Here is a 21,274-nt window from a genome sequence, read left to right as displayed (position 1 = left end):
TGAGTTATAAATTGAATTGTAAATAAATTGAGTTATATGTATTGAATTATAAATTGAGTTGCCCGTAAAATCGTGAGCTATCCTTGTCCCTTTCATCCCCCTACAATCTTTCTTTCTGAAGCATCCCTTCGATGAACTCGGATTAACAGTGACTGTAAAAAAAAATGATCCTACAATAACTTTGCAAAGGTTTACGTAACTTTATGAAAAGAGGAAATGAAGAGTGACGAAGAGAATTTTCGTTCGTCCGATATTTTTTTCTTCCTTTGAGGTTATGTAACATCAACTTTGACTCATTGTCAGCGTTGAGGTTAGAAAGAGTTATCAAACATGGCGGAGGTATCCTGCAACAGCGCGGACGAATGCACACCGGCGAAGAAAGCCAAAACAGAAAAAGAAAATGAGTCTGAGAATTCTGGTAGCATACACGACGTGGAATTCTGTCTGTCCGCGTTCAACGTGAAGAAAGTTCTGCAGCATAACTGCATGAGGAAACAGATATACATAGAGGGTGCTTTCAAAGGGCACGAAGGACCGGCAGTTGTCTTGCTAGAGAAACAGAATTTCCCTGACGATCATGAAACTCTGAAAGAGTTGTTCGACGACGGAACAATTTTGCACAAACGTTACAACAATGATATTTACGGGAATTACGAGTGTTTCCCTCTTAAAAAATACAATGGTATTGTATATGTACAGTGCGAATTTATAATCTTATTTATTTAATTCTCATTTTCCTCTTTTTCAATTCCGGAAAACAATTGTATTGTTTATTTATTTAAGGTATAAACGCAACGATAATACATCCTGCGACGGTGAAACACATCGAAAAATTTCGAAGGAAAGAACTTTATATCATAGATGAAACTTACGAACTTTACCAGAAAATTACTCTCCCCTATATCGAGTCGAATAGCTTTTCTGTTGAGGTATGTTTACAAAAAGTAAAAAACGAAATGTACAGGATGAAATGAACAGATATTTGACAAAGACTGTTTGATACAAATTTTATAATAATTTAGGACAGTTTTACTTTCGTTGTTTGTATAAAAATTGATTATTTGTCCCTTGTTGTAGTGGGTGCATAATATTTTAGAGCACAAGGCGGAACAGGATAAAGTTGTATATGAGAATAACGACAAGAAAACTGGATTTATATTGGTAAACGACCTGAAATGGGACGGGCAGCCAAACACGTTGAAATTACTAGCACTTCCGTTTCAAAAGATTCGGTGCATCAGAGAGTTAAACGAGTCTCATCTTCCTCTTCTGAAGAATATAAAGGAAGCTGGAACTGCTGTGATTGCTAAAAAATTCAACATACCTGCTTCACAGCTTAGAATATATTTGCATTATCAGCCATCCTACTATTATCTTCACGTTCATTTTGCATATCTAATGTTTGAAACTCCAGGTACATTTAGAATAAATGTTGTGTATGCGTATACCTGCAAGATAAATTTTATTTTATCATGGACGATATGTGATTCTTAAAGTGTGCCTTTCTGTCTAGGTATATATGTGGAAAAAGCACATTTGCTGTCTACAGTTATAAGAAACATTGAATTAATGTCAGATTATTACACGAAGGCTGTACTTTCCTACGTTGTTGCCGAAGGAGATGGCCTTTACACGAAATTTTTGGAAGAAGGGATTATAAACATAGCAAATTCTAAAAATACAGAAGATTGATAGATAGGATAAGAATTATGTATTAAATTCGACTATATACTAAGAAATATGTATTTATAGTTTACAAAGTGAATCGATATCATTTATATTATTATTATTACAGATTATTATAAATTCACTTTTTTTATATTGATATTTTATGTAACTCATTTTTCGTTAAAAGTATATATAATTTTTAAGTTTTGACCTATGAAAAATATGTACGATCTGTTACTTTTTCCTTTTTCTAGTACTTTAAGAAATCTTGATCAGTATCAGTAGAGCGCTCTGTATTATACATTTACATAACTGTTTTTTGGTTTAAAAAATTCTAATAAATAAAAGAGTACCTGTGAATGAATTCATAGTGTGTATAATAGAGAACTTTCTTTTGAGGAAAACAGTATTTAAATAAGACTGTACGACTTAAAATATTTGAAATATACGAATATATATATATATATATACATATAAGAACTTTATATTTTTTATAAATATATTTCTCACTTTGATATTAATGAATGTTCAAGGATTAAGACAATAAAATGTTAATAAATATAAAATGTAAAGAAAATCAGGTACAATAAAATTAATATTAGAGAATTTGATGAATTTTTAATATAATCCTCCACTGAAAACATCGATAATTAATTTGTCAATTTATAAATAACTACAATTTCGAACGACAGTTTGCAAAGATTTGAATATTCGCGCCAATTTTTCAATCTGCTGAAAAAAATTCGTAAATCTTTGTAGATACATTTTACAGGACAAGTGGAACGTAGAGAGAAAACTGAGCACTTAATTCTGACGATACAACCGCAAAAGTTTGCAAATTAATCCTCTTAATTAGTTTTTTTTGAAAATAAAGAATTAGTCTATTTATGGATACTGAAATGCTAGCGGCGCGTAGCGGTGAAAAGGTGGAACTAATCGCTATTGTTGTCCTTGTCGCACAATATCTCCCTCCTTGTCTTTCACGTACATATATGTTTGTCCTTGTCGCACACTATTGTCCTTCTTGTCTACAAATCAGATGCTGCCATCTATCGGATTTTTCCAATTTAAGCTTTTAGTTCCAATGAAATTTAGACTGGCTCAGATGGCAGCACCATTCATAGACAAGGAACGCACTACTGTGCGACAAGGACAAACACATATATACGTGATAGACAAGGAAAGAGATAGTGTGTAACAAAGACAACAATAGCGATTAGTTCCTCTGTTTCACCGCTACGCGGCGCTAGCATTTCAGTGTCCATAAATTGAACAAATTTTCATTTGCAAAAAAAACTAATTAAACGGATCAATTTGCAAACTTTTGCGATTGTATCGTCAAAATTCGATCCTCAACTTTCTTCCTACGGTCCCGTTTGTTCGGTAAATCGCGTGTGTAAAAATTTACAAATTCCTTTCAACAGATCGAAAAATTGGCGCGAATATTTGAATGTTTACAAACTACGCTTTGTGTAACGCTTTTATCATGATTTTTTTTGTGTTTAAATGCAATAAAACGAAATGTTCGACAAAAAGCGAGGAGATGGAAGCCGCATAACGAAGAATTAAAATTATATTCGCGGAGATAATGTACGTACATGGAGTGGATAAAGTGATTGTTGACTTCACAGATCTCTTTATTTTTATTAACGTGGGAAAATGGAGGATCATAACATTCACGGAAATCTCGACTCGTCTCCATTATTTTTTTCACCGTTAAAAATCAATCCAATGGCTTTCGACCGCAGTTTCTCCTACTCGTTATTATTAACTTTCCCGACGAAGCAATAGATGAGGTAGGAAAATTGAATGAAACAACAAAAGAGAATGATTTATATGCACACGTGACAATTTAATCATATTAATCGTAATATATAAATCGTACACGTGTCATTTTACAATATTTATTTTAATAAATATTTCTATCGTATAAATGGCGGTACACAGTACACAATGAAAAGTCATTAAGTACCAATACCAAAGAAGTACCACTATTTTTTTCTGCTTTCGTTTTTTTTCTTCCTTTTTCTCTTTTTTTCTCTTTTTTCTTTTTTTTCTCTTCTTCCTTTCGAATCTTACAGCGTAAAGAAAAAGTATTAGTGTAGAATTTATTTACACAAAAAATGTAACAAGATCGGGGGGAGATAGTGTACCGTTTATGCATACTAAAATATCATGTTTACTTTATTACGTATGAAAATATTATGAAACATTCTTTGAGTTTTTAAATATGCACGAACATGTCCAAATTGTGTGTGTAATTCACTGTGCTGCAATTAAGGGGAGAACATTCTTCTCGTGTGTATCACGTCGTGATTCATTACTTGCAATCAAACCTTCTCTGCCGTTCGAGCAAGGAGCGTTTGAAAAAAAATTACAAACTTAATATTTCAACGAGAGAGATGCTAACGAAAGAGAGAGAGAGAAAAGAATTTTTATTTTTTTTTCATTGAAAAGGAACGCTTTTCTTTTTTTAACCCTCAAACAACGGTGATTCAAACACAGATAATTGTGCAACTGTAAATAATAATATAATTATTCATAAGTATTCTTCTTTTCAATCATCGTAAACTGGAGCAATTAAAAAGAAACATAATTAAAAGATATCGAATAAAAAAGATCTGTTTCTTGAAAAAGAAAATAATTTCATCTTTTGAGCTTATCTGATCCGCTTAAGTCTCATCTGAAGACCTGAGTCTTAAAACCATCCGCTGTCCAAGGGTTAACCACTGATAATTGGAAGTATTATTTAGAAACTCAATCAGGGAATAATAATCTCGTCACCCTTTTCTCCCTTGTGTCTCCTTTCAGAAAACAGAAAAGTGAAAATAAATTAAGAAAAAAAAAAGCGCATTGTGTCTCCTTTCAGGAAACAGAAAGGTGAAAATAAATTAAGAAAAAAAAAAGCGCATTGTGTCTCCTTTCAGGAAACAGAAAGGTGAAAATAAATTAAGAAAAAAAAAAAAAAAAAGAAAAAGAAGAAAATTAATATTAATTGAGCTGTTGACGTAAAGACGCAGAAAAATTTACTTCTGATATATATACATCCTACATGTATAACCTATACCATATATATATATAGGTTAGGTATAGGTTATATGTATATATACATACACAAGGTAGTCACTGAAAAACTGAAGGGTTTGAAAAAGTCATAGCTTGTTCATTTTCGAAACGATGATCATTTGAGTGATGTTGTTTTTTACATATAATACTGAAAAAAATCCATTAATTATATTTCCAAATAAAATAATAAAAAATTTAAAAAAACTGTGTATTTGTAAAAGTTATTTTTGTTTTATATCATTCAGTCTTTCAGTGACCACCCTGTATATACACATATATATATAGGTTAGGTTTAGGTTATACATATATCGAGATGTATAATTACAGAAGATCGTATACACGAATGAAAAATGAAAAGCAACAGTCGTGATATCCATTTACTTACACGCGTAAACACGTAAGATTTTAAGACGTAAATATCGTGCAGATATTATCGTAAAAATTCGATTTCCGCTTCGGAAATTGTCGCCCTCTAACAAACGATGTGTGTTCTCTTCCTTCCTTTCTTTCTTTCTTTCGTTTTTCTTCTTTCAATATCTTTTATGCGAGTAACACTTTGAATGAAATTTTTCGACGAAGTGTTTTTTTTTCTTTTTTTCCACCTTTCGCAAAGTTCGCTTAAAATAAGTGTTCGTAAAAATGTTCCACTCGGTTGTTCTTAACGAACTATACAACGCACATTCATACAGACTAGACGAATCTCAGTGTTAATAATGCCGGGCCGTTCTGGTTCTATTCGAAAACTGAAAACTCGATTCAAACGTCGATCGAGAACGGGACGACGAGGAGAGTGTGTTTTTGAAAAAGTTTGAAAAAAGTGTATTTCTTTTTTAAATAACGAACGCACGAGAAGAGGTGGAGGGCATTTGCGTGCATTGTCGTCGCATCACGAGACATCAAAATCATCTCTTCAACTTTTCATTCTTTCTTCGTTCCCCCCCCCCCTTTTTTTTTTGTCTGAGGCGTTAGATCGTACAAGTTACTATTCAGTTTAGTGTAGTCTCTACTTTGAAAGACTCCGAAAACTCGAGCTGCATGACTGGGGGTGGGGAATCGCGATATCTGTCCTGCTAAATCTTTCACCGGCAAAAATCGATCTATCCGCGGATTTTCACGCATTTACAGACTATAGTGTTTTTTACAGAGCAAATTTCCAAAGTACAGTATTTTTTTTATAACATTTAACACACGGAACTTGGTCTTTTCTATCAAAGTTCTATCTTTTCAATTTTAATTTCTCGACGAGAGAAAAAGAAAGAACGAGTTGAATTTAATGGAGCTGCGGTGCACATAAAATTATCGAAGAGTTAATATTTTGAAAATTTCTTGTAAAAAGAAAAAGAAAAAAAAAAGAAAAATAGGAAATCAAACACTTATCGTGTCTCTCCCTTATTGCCTCCAAAAAAAAAAAAAATTTTGATATGCTTATTTCCGTGTAAAATAAATGAAAGAAAAGAAGAAAAAAAAAAAGAAAACAGAAAAACTATGTATTAGACTGTTTGGAAGGTTCATAGAATTTTTTTTTTATTAGAGCTTTCGCGGGGTTATAGACCAGAGGGTTAACTGGCGGCGCGTGGGCCTTTGCCCCTACTTTCCTGATCGCTACCCCCTCCACTACATCACGTGGAAGAGTGGGGCGGGGAAATTTCAATGTAGTGGAGGGGGTAGCACTAGCGACCAGAAAAGTAGGGGCAAAGGACCGCGGGTTTCCAGTTAACCGGCTCTGTTTTATAGTATCTCGTTTCTTGCTAATACCTATAATATATCAAGAACAAGATTATCAAAGATCATCAAAGTCGTAGATAACAATGAGACGGACATGCAGGTGAACGTTTTAGCTATTCAAGACTCAAGATTTCTTGGATACACGAGGCTCGTTGAACCAAAAAGAAGAAGAAAAAAAGAAACTAGTTTTATTTATAAATTTTTGATAGAAATTTACAAAAGGCCAAAAAGACTGCGAATTTTTCGGACAAGCTAACGTGAATTCTTATAATTTATACAAATAGTCCACCAACTTTCTTCAATATATATATGTCAGTACGATCTAAAGTCGTTTCAAGTGTGTAGTTATAAAAAAGAAATAACGGTACATTTTTCGCTTCGATAACACGCAGAATCACGTTCCAGAAAGATTTAGCCATTTCTTTCGCAGTTTCGCTCACATAGTCATGGTGCACGTTATTCTCGTTTGTCGATCTTTCTTGTTGTCGTTCGATTATAGAAAATAACGTCGTTAACAAAAAAAAAAAAGCGAGTTTACGTGTTCCTCGTGTCTACGAAAAAGCAAAAAAAAAAAAATATATATATATATATATATATATGTTGTCTTTCGCGAAAATACGAACAAAAAGTCTTGACAAAGCAAACTGCTTAAAACGATCTCTTCAAGTCTTCGAACTGTATGACGATAATAAATAAATAAATAAATAAATAAAAAAAAAAGATCGTCATAACGATTGTCGTTATCTAAAGTGATGTATCATTTTAATAAACTCATTCGTTGATTTATTACAATAAAAAATCGCATAATACTACAGGGAGTTACATTGATATATCGGATGCATATACAAGTACATTACACATGTGACTGTATACATTACAAATTCCCAAAAGACCCTTTTCACAAACTCTGTACATCCTAGCGTTTTTCTTTCGTAATTATGTTTATTTAAAATCCGATAAACACAACGAATTTGAGTGTACCTTCCGTTATACTTTTTGGGAGGAGAAATTTTCAGCCAAAAAAATCGTATAATAAATTTTATAATTGTATATACATTTCAACGCCACCTCGAACCACTTCCAAATAGTAGAAACGAACAATCTAATTTTCTTTTTCTTCCTTTCTTTCTTCTTCAAATTTGGTTATAAAAAGTACGTGTGCTGAATTATGTCCATGTTTTATTATTTGACTGTAATATGAAAAATATACATACAGCGTCATATATCAGAGTTTCAGGATATATATATATATATGTATGTATATATATATATATATATATATATATATATATATATATATACACACTTGTCGGAATACATGTACAGTAACATTATATATCTTCCTTCTGTTAGATTGCTCGTACGTTGTTTTCATTGTTAGTCGATTTATTTCATGTTATTTTTTATTTGCGATCATACTGATAAAAAAAAATTATCACGTATTAACAATTGTACAGAAAAGATGAAAAGTAAACATCGTGACGTAAAACATAATTGTAACCGCTACTCGCGATAGAATATCCTACAAACAAATTTAACTTCAATTCTAGGTCTCTTTTTAAATTATAAAAAAAAAAATTAAAAAAAAAACAAAAGAAGAAAATAGGTACTTTCATAAAAAAATTCCTCGTACGAAATATATAAATTAAATTTATAACAAAAGCAATGTGTCGTTATTGTCACAGAGAAGTTCTCTTAGTACGCTTCAAACAATCTTGCGATTTCACTATAAAGTGGATATAATCCGAAAGATACGATGCCTCTTACGAATTGTAAAATACAATTGCTACGCTGATCTTTTTCCACCGAACGGTTAAATGTACGTGTATATGCTATATATGAGGAAATTAAGTGAACATGTACAGTATGAGTCGTGTGTGTGTGTGCGCGCGCGCGCGTGTATGATGTGTATATATATGCCTATAAAATATATCACATTAACTCAATACAAAAAACAATATGAATTAATTAAATAGCAAGAGTATATTCATTCGTGAAACCAGCCTTACACCGGACTTAAATCCGTGATAAGTATATTAGCCGCAAAATATTACGGCACACCCTGATCAGGTACTTAACGTGCACTTGACAATGCGATACGTTGAAAAAAAAGGAAAAAAAAAAAAGAGCACTCGTTTCTTGAAACAACATTTGTAACTGCAACGCAAACATTTCCAACACTTTTATCAAATTAACTCATTTATGTTTTAATATTAAAGTATTATTCCAATTTCTGTCCACCATTACACTAAACTGTGTGTATGTGTGTGTGTGTATCTATATATATATATATTAAATAAAATATGGTAACTAGTGAAAATTTAATAACTGTTTTTTTTATCTAATTTACACAATATTCCGTTTAAACTAATAATTAAACAACGAATTATCATAGATGACCTCTACTTCATTTACAAGTTACTATATTTTATTTGATACAAGATGGTAATTTTAGTCCATTTATGGTGCCTTTCTTTTTTTCTTGAATCATAATACTGATTCTGTTTCATTGCTATTGTGAAACGAATAGTGGCCAATTTCAATGTAATTTTCTTTTTTCAATTTTACGTCTGATACAGAATGATTGCAGTCAAAAAGTTGTATCAAAGGATGTAAATCATAAATGAGTTAAAAGAACTTTCACTTAAAATAAATTAAACTAACAAATTTCATGTAACGTGCTTTGACTATGCTACGCAAGTGCCCAAACAATTTTCAGTAAGTTTTCCTTTGCGTTTAGTCTATTTTTAAGTAATTATTTACACTGTTTCTCAATTACATTATAAGGGCTTATGCACATAATGATACAAGTTAACATAGACACAAGTCTGATTGATATCTTAACGACAAAGGAATTAATTTTAAATATAAAACAAATTTCCATACCAGTCAGATGATGATCGTTAATGGAATAACGAACTCTAATATGTGTGTAAAATAAACTGTATCGTTTCCTTCATAAACCTAATACAAAGATGCATCAATATAAAATTAAAGTAACCATATTGTCCCTCTATAGTTTAATTGTCAACATCAGTGAATTATTAAATTTTAAAAACTGTTAAATTTATGTAGGTTTAAAAATGAAAAGTATCAGCACTGTTTGTGTAATAAAATAGAAAAAAAAAAAAGAAAAGAAGAAGAAGAAGATGATGAAGGTTTTCTCAGAGTTACACGACTTTTGTATTGATATGCTTTTAATCTATTATAAGCAAAAATGATCCTTCTCTGTTATTTTACAGTGTGAAATAAAGACAGCCTTGTAAACAAATGAAATGATAATTTCAATTTCCAAAATCTACGTATGAATAATTTAAATAAAAAACAATCGCACTTTGAATACAAGTATCGTGTAAATTGAAAAGTACCCGTAACGTATGCATATTGTGCATCAACATTCTGCAGTTATACTTAGTACGTGGATCATCCAAGAAACACGAAATTAATTAACGATGAACCTAACAATTTGACGAAAACATCGATAAATCCTTTCAATTCTACTTAATGAGAAGAAACTTTGTAATTATTATTGCTTTTCCATGTAAGGACAGAAATATCAAATGAATATTAGATATCTAATAAATATTTGTGCTTATAGAAATTCATTTGACTAGTTGGTCATGATCCACTATATTATTAATAAATTGTCATGACAGTGCTTTATATATACAATCATGGAAGAATGACTTTTATAATATCAACCAGTCGTTAATTAATGTTCCATTGAAGCAAGCAGGTACTGGCTTTCTTGCGGATTTGAAAACGTACGTGAAATTCATGTTTCTTTTTTCTTTTTTTTTTAGAGAGATCTTTTATACGTAATGCCATTTTTCCTTCTGAAACAACTTCCATCTTAACTGTTTCAATGCAAAATAATTAATTTGTTAAGTGTACTTTGGAAGGAATATACTGATAAATGTAGATTCTAATGTTACTAGTTTATCAACAAAAGGGATTTGAAATGTAATTGTAATTATTTTCTCAGAAAATATTCAAGCGTTGATAATTCTCATACATTCACACTGTTCAATGTTAAATATTACCCTTAAAAGAGTTATAAAAAAAGAAAGTGAATTTAATGCGTTCGAACATTAAGCCTATAAATTAAATGTATAAAAAAATTGTATAAAATCGATATATAAACGGAGAAACGCGTAAGCGATGATAACTGTCACTAAATTATATGATAATAGAGTCGGTAAGAGTGAAACTTATAACATTACAAAAGGAACACATTGTATAAATTGAATGTATTCATCAAATTTGTAAAAGGAAGACGTTTGTAGATAAATTTTTGAAAACTCTTTGCTTTATTCTTCCAGAATGCTCAGTGAAAAATCGTATAATTTCAGTGTTAATACTATTCAAAATTTGAAGTTTTGAAACCTAAACTTTGATCACGACTTAATAGTTTCTTCATAGTAAATAAACGCGCACGTGGCATTACACATTAGTTTATCTCTTGAAGCTCGTTAAACAAGTTAAGTAAAATATAAATCTACCCTTTCATTACCAATTATAATATACTTAACTTAAAAACTTTTTTTTTCTTTAATAAAATTTCTATCTATCACATAAAACACTGTACACATTTAAAAAAAAAAAAAAAAAAAAAATCATCATTAACGCTAACACTTATTTTGTACCGTTCGAAAGCCAATACACAATTGTATCACTAAACTAAAAAGTTTTACAGAGACATTTAAAAAATATAAAAATGTAGAGAAATGAGAAAAGAGAGTATCAATACGTTGGTGATTATCTCGAAATGAATTTGGCGTTTCTGATATATTTAGATCAATTCTCACGAATGATAACGGCAGGTTTTTTAATGTATATTAATGGCTGGTTTTGGATGATCACATGACTTAAAATGGCTTCATTTGCCAAAGACATTAAATACAGTTTGTATGCTGGACTAGCTTCGGATCACGACTTGAATAAGATTTGTGTCTATAACAAGTCGTCATAAATTTAGGCATATGCTGTAGGAGGATCAGATCAACAGATCGAGTCTTCAATTTTTCCTGTTTTTTTCTAACAAACAAGATATGCCGCTAGCCGTTTGCTAATCCAATTTATAATTCATTTCTTCTAGTTTTTTATATCTACATTACGGTACCTTTGATAGAAAGTATTGCGTGAAAATTGATATAATCTGAACGCTATAAAAAATTAGTAAAATATACAGTTTTTCTGTTAAATGTCAACAGTAAATTTATCAAACGTTACCATCTAAATAGAAATATTAAATTCAATTTAAAATTTAATAACCATCTATATAATAACTAGATTGTGTCACTGTGTTATTTCATTTTAGTTTCAAGCTTCTTCATCTGTTATAAGTACCAAATAATTAAAAGAAGGTACTTATTAGATCAACCTACAGCACGTTTTAATAGAACGTAACTAATTATTAAATACTTTTTTTAATTTAGTATTAGTCACGTCCCATGGTCATAAGTAGTTAATAACGTTGTATTACTTCAGGTGACAAGTACGATATAAAACATGTTTCTAGAAGCCTCCCATGGAAGACATGTATAAATGATATCTCCTGTTACGAAATTTGACAGATTTATAGCACGAGCCACGCTTTTTAAGCAAATGTTACACAAATATTCTACGCTATAAGTATTAAAAAGGATTTGATATTTCATTCGTTCTATATATGTTTTAAATGTAAATCTTTGATCTTAACAAAGCAAGTATATGCACGTATAAAACTTAAGTTTATATTTAAACTTCCATCGAGAAACAGACTGAAACATGTTTATGAAATATATACCCAATTTTTGTGGAGCCATAATGTGACAAAAAATTGTTTTTTTCCCTCTTTTTTTCAAGCTTCAGTAGACGCTATTAGGGAATTTTTGGGTGTATATGCTGTCGCATTTGGATCCAAATTTGATACTGTACACCCTGGACAGGGACTTTCATTTGAACGTATTTTTGTACCTGCAACTCGTACTTCATTATTTAACCGAAGTTTAGATGTCGCACAGGTTGGCGCAGGTCCAAACGTGTCTTGTGGCATCACAGCTAAATCTTGGGCTATTTTTGCTTTCAACATTTCAATTTCCTTTTCTTGAGATCTAATTAAACCTGATTCAACACAAAATACGCGATATTAAGTATATTGCAATTCAATATATCTTAAAGATATTCATGTAAAAGTATGTTTGATTGATTCTTTGATCCGAAATCTAAGTCTATATATTTTCGTAATTGTCAAAAGTGCTAAGATTAATAATTGTAAAACGAATTCTACTTACTTTCTCTGATCTCTAATTGTCGTTTGGCTTCTCCAAGTGCAGAAAATAAATCGAGCTTTATACGCGTTTCTGCACTTAGGCTGTCTTCTAAATGCGCTGTTTTATCTTGTAGCGCATTCAGTGCACTGAGTAAAATTTCAGACTCTTTGTGATTTTCCTTGCAACGCGTTATATCTTTTTCTAATGTGCTGCACCTAAGGAGAAATAAGAAGATTAGCGAATTTACAATACAAAAAATGATTTATTAATATATTGAAAGCCAAATTTAATCTTCGTTCGAATAAAATATTGAATATAATATAATCGACGTACGATTATTTGTGTTTATAATATTGACTTGTAATGTTACAAATATGTATTTACTTAGTGACACATGCATTTGCTGTTTTAAGCTGTTATTACCTAGTTTTATACAAACAACTTTTACAATACCCTTACCTATCTTCTTTCGTTTTAAGTTCTCGGCGCAAATTTTTGAGATCTTGTTCCATTTGTGTCCTACGACTTTTACAAGTATCTGTACATTCTTGTCTAATAAGTGGCGGAGGTGGAGGCGGAATTGCAGATCGTGCTTCTTCAGCAGCTCGTCGCGCTCGCCTCTCGGAAACCAAAGATGCTTCGCAAGCAGTGCGTTGTTTCCGCTCTTCTGCGATTCGTTTTTCCAACGAAGACATTGTTTGTTTATCTAATTGACGAGCTGTTACTAATCCGTGTAACCTGTTTAAAATGAAAATATATTTAATAGTGCAAAAATATCTGCTTATATATTGGAAGGAGGAAATAAAGGAAAATATGAAATATAATAAATATAAATAGAAAAAGAATGTTTTAAACGAATTAATTTTAACAATATAGCAATGACGTTATATATACGTACTTGCTTTGTAATTGATCATTATCGTGCTGAAGTTGTTGTATATCACCCTTAGCTTGACGTTCTCCATTTTGTAGGGAATTAATCTGGGAACGAAGTTCTTGTTCCAGTTGTCGACTGGATTGTAGATCTGATTTCAGGCGTTTTATGTCAGCTTCGAGCCTGCGACACATCAGTAACCTATTTAAACGATATTATATTACACTAAAGAAAAACCTGATAATACAAAATCATATATTTTTCCATTTCGAATAGAAATAATAGTTACATTTTTAAAAAGTTATAAAAATTGTTGAAGAAGAAGAATATAAATGTATACAACATCATTATGCCTCAATCAACATATATATTATTAAGCTAAGATTTTTGGTGATTCAGTAATTAATGTAAATAACATACCTTTGACAATATTCGTCTTGCTGCTTTTGTTGTTCAGTTATATTATCAACTGTGGCTTTCACCTGACGTGCTTTTCGTTCACGTTGAGTATTGACTGTGGATGACGATTCTCGATTTTCTTTTATATTGTTCCATTTTCCTGCTACAGAACCATTAGTCTGTGATTTTACTGCAGTGTGCCCACAATTTGCACCCTTAATAAATTTGTCTTTTTCTACTTCATTTGCATCAAAATCATTCACAGATCTGTAATTTTCAGTTAACATTACATCACGTAGATAAAACATATTCATGAAAACATGAAAATAAGTAAACCAATTAATTATTTATCATAAAGTTTGTTTTATAAATACTACTATTGTAATAAATAATTATGCCACTTTAATATCAACTTCAAATTATTTTTAACAAATTTTAAACTGAAATATCATTTCTAGTTTTTGTATCTCGTTTTACTGACAGACACAATGACTCCAGTTACTCACCCAACTCTTTCGATGAACTGCATATCACTGTGATTAACAGTATTGCCATTTGTATGTATAAATCTTTTATCATTTTTGTCGGATTGTGATACATTCGTTACATTATGTTTATTGTGTTGCTCTTCTTGCTTTTCGCCTTTATCCAACGACTTTCTATGATTATTTTTTGTCGTTACATTTTGGTTTGTTGATGTAATTTGTGTACCTATATGTAAACTACCATTTTGTACACCTGTTTCTACAGAATTATTACTGTTTCCTACAATATATTTTATTATTAAATTATATCACATTTTGTTTCTATGTATACGTAGAAAGTTGAAAATAAATACAAACTACCTCTACTTTTCTCAGGACTTGGATTGCACTGCGAATTTAATTTATTATTTTGTGATTTAACATGTTGTTCTAGTGTTGTAATATGCGTTTGTGATTGAACTTGTATTGGTTGTATCGTAGTAGAGGTTTGTTGCTCTAAAGGCAGTGCTTGCTGCAACAGTTGTAGGTAGAATTCATTCTCTTTTGCTACATCTTTTTGTTTTCTCTGGCAAAAGAAAAGAAGATTCATATAATAAAAACCCCTAAAAACAATTATCATACTTGTCGCAAATTTACCTGTCTCATTCTGTAGCCAATGTAGCTCTTAAAGCCAAAACCTAACGTAACTACGGGATAACCAATGCTGAAAGAAAATGATACTTTTAATTATTTTTACCATTATTTTTTTTGATATTATTTCTAAGTTTTTAAGCTTGATGTTCTTTCAATTATAAACAAAAGACGGAGTAGAAGAAAGTATATACCAGTGCGCTGCAAATGGTCGACAGAGATCTAAATGAAAGGGCATGTGTCTCAAATCTCTTAATCGAACCGCTGCTTCTATGTATAGAAATAGTAACCATAACATCACAGTTGGTAAGCACACACCTTTATCTGTATGGTGATTACATTAGTCTCAGTCAGAATTAAATTAATTTAAGTGTTATCAAGATGAAATATTTATATTTACCTGTGTGCCAAACATATTGTACCCAAACATAAGTGCTGGCAGCAAAAAACAACCAATGTACTGGTATGAAAAAGAAACAAATCATATCTGACGTAAGAGCGATACAAATAAAAAATACAGAGAAGGCCTGGAAAATATAATGGTTTATGTTATTCAAAAACTCCAACGATGATAAACGTACATGCTTTCAAACGTGCGTTACTTACCAAGCCTTGGTATTTAAAAGAATCGTAAACGCTTCTAAGAAGTAGCCAGAACGGCCACAAAAATTCAAATCGGAATTCTAAAATGAAGTCTGCCAAAATTACCATGGCCCATAGCAGGAGAAATTTCAGATAAAGTAAAGTACTGAAACCCAAAAAAATTCCATCATTTATACATATGATTGAATCTTTGAAACAGTGAAAGAGCTGTAGTAACAGTGAAAATAAACAAAAAAAAAAAAAAAAAAGAAAGCAAAGGAGAGAAGCAAACAAACACTGCAACAACAAAGCAAACGGCTCTGATACCAGTAAATAACAAATTCGAATTATGTAATTGGCATGATGTAAGCCAACAATATAGTTGATACAGTTGAAGAGAGCATAAACTGAAAATTCGTGAAACTGAATCGAGGTTGGGGAAGGATCATTCAGCAGTCGTGTCGCGTCGTCTGAAAAAAAAACCGCGGGTACAAGGTGAAAGGAAGCGAGGGTACAAGCGACACGAACGTGCAAAACCATTTTTCGCGAAAAACCAGACACAAATGGTTACAAGGTTTCGACAAAACGTCAGTTTGATAGTCAATCACGTAGTTTCTGAAAAGCGGCGGACGTGCTGGTTGACACGACGCGGTCGCACACGGGGAGCTCGCTCTCGTGCAGCTCGCTGTGACCATCGGTCGAAAATCGGCAACAGTTCCCGGCCGGTGGCTACCACTGTATCGGTGGCGGCGACCGGTCGGGTGTTTTTGGTTATTTTTAAAACTGGCCGCACGAAACGCGACGACATATGGCGGCGACGTAGAATTTTACCTTCCGTAGATTCCCTCGGTGAGCTTGTTGCGTTTCAAGGGCCTCCGAAGCTTACCACACTCGACATTTCTTCTCTTCATATTCCCCAGGCGCACTTTCACCGACACGGACGTACCGACGTTACTCGCGGCGTGTAACAAAATGGAAAAAACCGCAAATCTTCACGGCGGAGTCGCGAAAAAAATCCACTGTCTCGCGCGCGCGACTTCTATCAGTCTCTTTTGTTGTCATTCGTCTGCGGACAGATTCGAGGTTTCACGGCGGTTTACCAAGCAGCTGATTGGTCCATTGTAGGATATGGCGCTAATCAGCATGCAGGGATCACCTGCCAGGATATTTCGTCCCGCCGATGCACTCGCGGCCGACTTACACGCTTCCGCTCGCGTCCTCGCACGGGCAAACAAATACGCATGGGGCAGCGCGCCGTCCGAGTAATTCTTCGTTTCTTTTCTCTCTCTCTCTCTCTCTCTCTCTCGCAGAAAACGTTTCGCGGATTATAGGCTTTATCGATCGTGCGTGGTTTCGATTGTACCGCGAGGCAATCGACTTGTTTCACTTACGTTAACAGCGCTCTAACCTGCCGATACGCGAACTATCTTTCTCATCCTCTTTCCCACTCCTCTTCCTCGTCTGTCTGTCTCGTTCCTTTTTTCCACCACTGTTACGTTTGATACAGTGTTCATACGCGATATTTTACAAGTTCGTTCATTTCGCGAGATGAGAAATTTTCAAATTTTCTGCTCTCTCCTTTTTTTTTGTTGCAGCAGATAAAATGAACTTTCACGAGTTAGTACAAGTATTACGTACTTTGTATTGAGAAGTTACGAAATGTCAAGAATTCTAATATCGAAGTGTCAAGAATTCTAATATGGAAGAAATTATAAAATTATTTCTAATCAGCTGCATTGTTTTGTGTATCGCGGTGGGTATGTACTTCGAAATAATAAAAGAGGACATACCCATTCTGCTAAATTATGTTTTTATCACACTGTTTTATTTAGTAATTTTCGAGATTATAACTGGCTCAATTCAATACATTCTGAGTTTCAATAACGCAATCATGAAGAACAGCAACATGAAATTTGATGCGAACACATTAATTTATAACATTGTTTTAATAATCTTTATCCTAATGACTATATATAAATATCAGTATAGTTATATCTGCCTACAAAGATTCAATGTAATCTTGTGTACCCTGTGCGTGATAATTTCATACGTATTGTCAAATGTTGCGCACTTGGATGAAATAAGACACAAAAACACCTTGAATATTAATTCAATGCAAGGTTTAGACTATGGATCTGCTATGGCCTACAGTTATTATTATGGATATTTAAGGATAATACTTCCTTCAACAGGCTCTCTGAACAAAGGACTTGTTGAAAAGTTAGAAAATATTGAGGACAATCATAATATAAAAATAAGTGTTCACAAATTATTTGTTTTGATTCCCTCATCATCGTACATTCCACCAGATCTGAAAGAAGCTTCGTATCAGTGGATGGAAGGTGCAATGAATTTAGAAGAAGAAGAACGCAATCGAGCAGGTATTAAAAGAAGAATGTATCATAATACCGTGTATAAAATTTATCCGAATGGTCAAAAATTGAAGACCACTCCTTTGTACGTAGTGGTCGAAGGAGCAACACCTCTGTTAACTTTTCACGAAGTTCAGAAACATGCCCACAATGAAACAGATGTTTATAAAAAATATGGCAAAGAAATAGTATTGAAATTTTATGAAAAATTGAAGGAATTGATAAGTAATGACACAGAATGTGCAGATTTATGCGAATTAATTTATTATGATGATAATAATGGAACCAAAGTTAATGTGGCAAAAGTTATCTTAAGTAGATTGTCCCAAATTCAGAATATGAATTCAGAAAACTTCAATAACAATTAATATTAAGTTATAGAAATATTAATTTGACACAAGTATGATAGTTGTACAAATGTTGCATAAATTTTGACAAATATAAAAAATCTTTTTCATTATTGAGATTTCATTGCTATATTAAAATTTTATAAATCTATTTATAAACTCCTTTTTGGGATTCTTATACAATATGTATTATAATATAATAAATTTAAAAAAAATACTAATTTTATAAAAAAATATTAGTTTTTTAAAGGTTAAGTAAAGTAAAAATTAAAGAATAAATGTATAAATGTATCTTGTACTTTATTTTTTTTTAATAAAATAATTATTGAAGACTGAAAATTTTTCGTTTATTTTCATTTATTTTAGTACTAAAAGAAAAACCAATTACTTAGTTTATATAAAATAAAGAGATCCCTACAAATTGATACACTTCCCTAATCTTATCACTGTGATTTATGAATAACAAAACTGTCAAAATTTATTATCAAAATATCATTTATTCATTGTACAAATATTATAAAGTAATATGTTCAATAGTGTAAATATGTTGATTTAAATTTTTTCTTACCTTTATTAATCGTACAAGATGATAATGCAATGAATCAATACAGCTATATCAATTACACTGAATATTGCTGAATGTTATGTAAACACTTATTACGTTTATAAGGCCCCTGATGGTACATACTTATACAAAAATGATATATTGTTAATATTCATTACAATGGCTGGCACAACATGAATATATTGTAAATGTATATTGCAATCACAATTTCTTACATATCCATTTCAAATTGTTCTGCAGATTCTTCAATTACCGGAGTATCTACAACATATTAAACAAAAATATCATCATACGCGTTGGATTAATCTAATAAAGTAATAAAATTAAATATGCGATTAAATACATTTCACGTAGATCAATAACTGAACAAAAGCAACCTTTATTAATTTGATTCTTCGCTGATGTTGAAAAATTTTGCAGTGTATTTTTTAATAATTCTCCTGGTATGGATGGCATATTTCGCGGCGGTGTTTGCGATATTGGAGAATTTCGTAAGTTCATCAAGAAATCACGCTCATACACGATACGTGTACCTAAGAAAAAAAAGATTTTTTAATTCTACTGATAAAGAACCTTTTAAAGATTTTCTTCATATTTAGTTTATCACGATCAAATTTAATTAACAGCAGGAAGTGAAATTTAATTGCAAAGAAATATGTATTGAATTAAAATAGAATCTACCAACCTCTTAAAAATAAAACCCTAAAATGTTACTAAAGCATAATGATACATAATTAATACAATAAATGAGTACAAACTACTTACAAGGTATTTTACAAAAATGACAACTAATAGAATGATTATAAAGTTTACGTAATTTAACATTTAATAAAATTATATACGTGTATCGATATGTATATATTATAACTTTACACATAACTTTATGTAAAATGTGTTACTAGAAAATATGTTGTAATTCCCTGTTGATCGGCGAATCAATGATTACTAGAAAAAAATTTACATTAAGGATTATATTTATTAACGATGTCTAATAAAGAATTAGTATTTTGATTTAAGTGATTATGTTTACTAATAACCACAGAAAAATTCTTTTGGTTACTAGTAATATTAAAATGATGACAAACAATTTCTTTTCTTATTATTGTCGATCATCGGTTCAGTGTTTAATCAATTTTGCAATTGAACACTATATATATAGACGTTAATTATCAATTGATACTATTAAAAATTGATAATAATTAAAAGTAACCAAACAAATTACTTGCCACTAGTAAAAAAATATTGCTGCCATCAATAACAATCGACACTCAAAAAAATGTTCATCGTTTACAATGGTTGTATTTAATCAAAATCACCGAGACTCTTTTATTAACTTAATCTTTTAAAAGATCTTTTCAGGATTCAATGATCCATCTTTATGCGACACTTTCTTTATTTAACAATGTATTATCTCAATCTTGTTATTCTGCATTTTTATTTCAAACAAAAGTTGTCGACCTCGGTAACATGTATTTCAAAAATATTCTCATCTTATAGAGGAAAACAACTTTTTTTTTTATTTATGAAAAATTTTCGCCATCTTAAATTTTACAATGTCATAAAATTAAAAGTATCAAAGTATTCGTAACGATACGATAAATTGTTGCTCAATTGCAACACGGACATAAGTACAATGAAACAATAACTTGGAAGAAAAAAAAATACTAACCTCCGGGCGTAGTTGAAAAAAGCGTTCCACCAGGGGTGGATGAATAATCAATAGGCAATTGACTGGGATCGTTAATAACAACTCGTTTCGAAGGTATATTTTGGCTTTGAGTTGTTTGCCTTGCAATTGGTGATGCAGACATGCTTTCAGTTTCTTTGGGAATAGAAAAAAATTTTCTTGTTTCAACACGTATTATACTCCAGGTAAAATGTAAACATACAGAGAGTCATGTAAGAACCATCTGCTACTACTATCGTGCTACTGCGTAATTTACAAAAAACGACGGAGTTTCGTTATGTTCGATTTGCAAACTTAACTATAAATAGGATTATTGAAAAGAAAAAAAAAACTGGTCCTCGTCGAAATTTTACATGAATTTTATGCTCACTATTTCAGCCAGTTGGGGATGCTGCACAGCTGCAATAGTCTCGATTAATAAACAATGTATAACATACGTGTAACCTAGAAGATTGACTCGCGAACGAACACAATTCACAAAGTTCACTATGCGATAAGTAATTGTTTTATATAAGTTCACAAGTCCTCCCCACTTCTAAGATACTACAGAAATACTACCCAAAGCGTTACCAATCATTGGCGCGAACTATCGTGTTATCACTGTACTAAATTCAAGTACG

General features: G+C 31.6%; 4 protein-coding genes across 10 annotated transcripts; 2 read left to right on the top strand and 2 right to left on the bottom strand.

Moving 5' to 3' along the window:
- The first annotated feature begins 109 nt into the window (after nucleotides 1-109).
- Nucleotides 110-1,810, top strand: LOC122530554 (m7GpppX diphosphatase). The gene is made up of 4 exons (XM_043657617.1): nucleotides 110-682; nucleotides 784-929; nucleotides 1,078-1,414; nucleotides 1,514-1,810. Exons 1-4 carry the CDS (start codon nucleotides 331-333, stop codon nucleotides 1,690-1,692), a joined length of 1,014 nt encoding a protein of 337 aa, XP_043513552.1. The 5' UTR covers nucleotides 110-330; the 3' UTR covers nucleotides 1,693-1,810.
- A 1,686-nt stretch (nucleotides 1,811-3,496) lies between these two features.
- Nucleotides 3,497-16,894, bottom strand: LOC122530558 (macoilin-1). Of its 6 annotated transcripts, none has more exons than XM_043657624.1 (13): nucleotides 16,515-16,891; nucleotides 15,708-15,849; nucleotides 15,502-15,628; nucleotides 15,296-15,425; nucleotides 15,108-15,174; nucleotides 14,829-15,036; nucleotides 14,493-14,751; nucleotides 14,008-14,253; nucleotides 13,612-13,788; nucleotides 13,173-13,451; nucleotides 12,735-12,928; nucleotides 12,418-12,564; nucleotides 3,497-4,462 (listed from the first exon to the last, which is right to left on the bottom strand). In XM_043657624.1, exons 1-13 carry the CDS (start codon nucleotides 16,592-16,594, stop codon nucleotides 4,449-4,451), a joined length of 2,070 nt encoding a protein of 689 aa, XP_043513559.1. In that variant the 5' UTR covers nucleotides 16,595-16,891; the 3' UTR covers nucleotides 3,497-4,448. The 6 variants fall into 6 exon arrangements, with proteins under 6 accessions (XP_043513559.1, XP_043513560.1, XP_043513558.1 ...); XM_043657625.1 differs by lacking the exon at nucleotides 3,497-4,462 and adding an exon at nucleotides 5,294-7,649; XM_043657623.1 differs by lacking the exon at nucleotides 3,497-4,462 and having other exon boundaries at nucleotides 8,046-12,564; nucleotides 13,612-13,770; nucleotides 16,515-16,894.
- Nucleotides 16,895-17,169: 275 nt separating this feature from the next.
- Nucleotides 17,170-18,548, top strand: LOC122530560 (stimulator of interferon genes protein). The gene has a single exon (XM_043657628.1). The coding sequence runs from the start codon at nucleotides 17,383-17,385 to the stop codon at nucleotides 18,421-18,423; it is 1,041 nt and encodes a 346-aa protein (XP_043513563.1). The 5' UTR covers nucleotides 17,170-17,382; the 3' UTR covers nucleotides 18,424-18,548.
- A 405-nt stretch (nucleotides 18,549-18,953) lies between these two features.
- Nucleotides 18,954-21,234, bottom strand: LOC122530557 (eukaryotic translation initiation factor 4E-binding protein 2). 2 transcript variants are annotated; one of them, XM_043657620.1, is made up of 4 exons: nucleotides 21,025-21,234; nucleotides 20,637-20,789; nucleotides 19,311-19,500; nucleotides 18,954-19,228 (listed from the first exon to the last, which is right to left on the bottom strand). In XM_043657620.1, exons 2-4 carry the CDS (start codon nucleotides 20,776-20,778, stop codon nucleotides 19,213-19,215), a joined length of 348 nt encoding a protein of 115 aa, XP_043513555.1. In that variant the 5' UTR covers nucleotides 20,779-20,789; nucleotides 21,025-21,234; the 3' UTR covers nucleotides 18,954-19,212. The 2 variants fall into 2 exon arrangements, with proteins under 2 accessions (XP_043513555.1, XP_043513554.1); XM_043657619.1 differs by having other exon boundaries at nucleotides 19,345-19,500; nucleotides 21,025-21,229.
- Nucleotides 21,235-21,274: the final 40 nt, after the last annotated feature.

The sequence above is a fragment of the Frieseomelitta varia genome, unplaced genomic scaffold, assembly GCF_011392965.1.
Source record: "Frieseomelitta varia isolate USP_RPSP 00005682 unplaced genomic scaffold, Fvar_1.2 scaffold_347, whole genome shotgun sequence".
Lineage (NCBI taxonomy): Eukaryota > Metazoa > Arthropoda > Insecta > Hymenoptera > Apidae > Frieseomelitta > Frieseomelitta varia.
The sequence above is the reverse complement of the archived record's forward strand: the minus strand, read 5'-3'. Positions and strand labels throughout refer to the sequence as shown.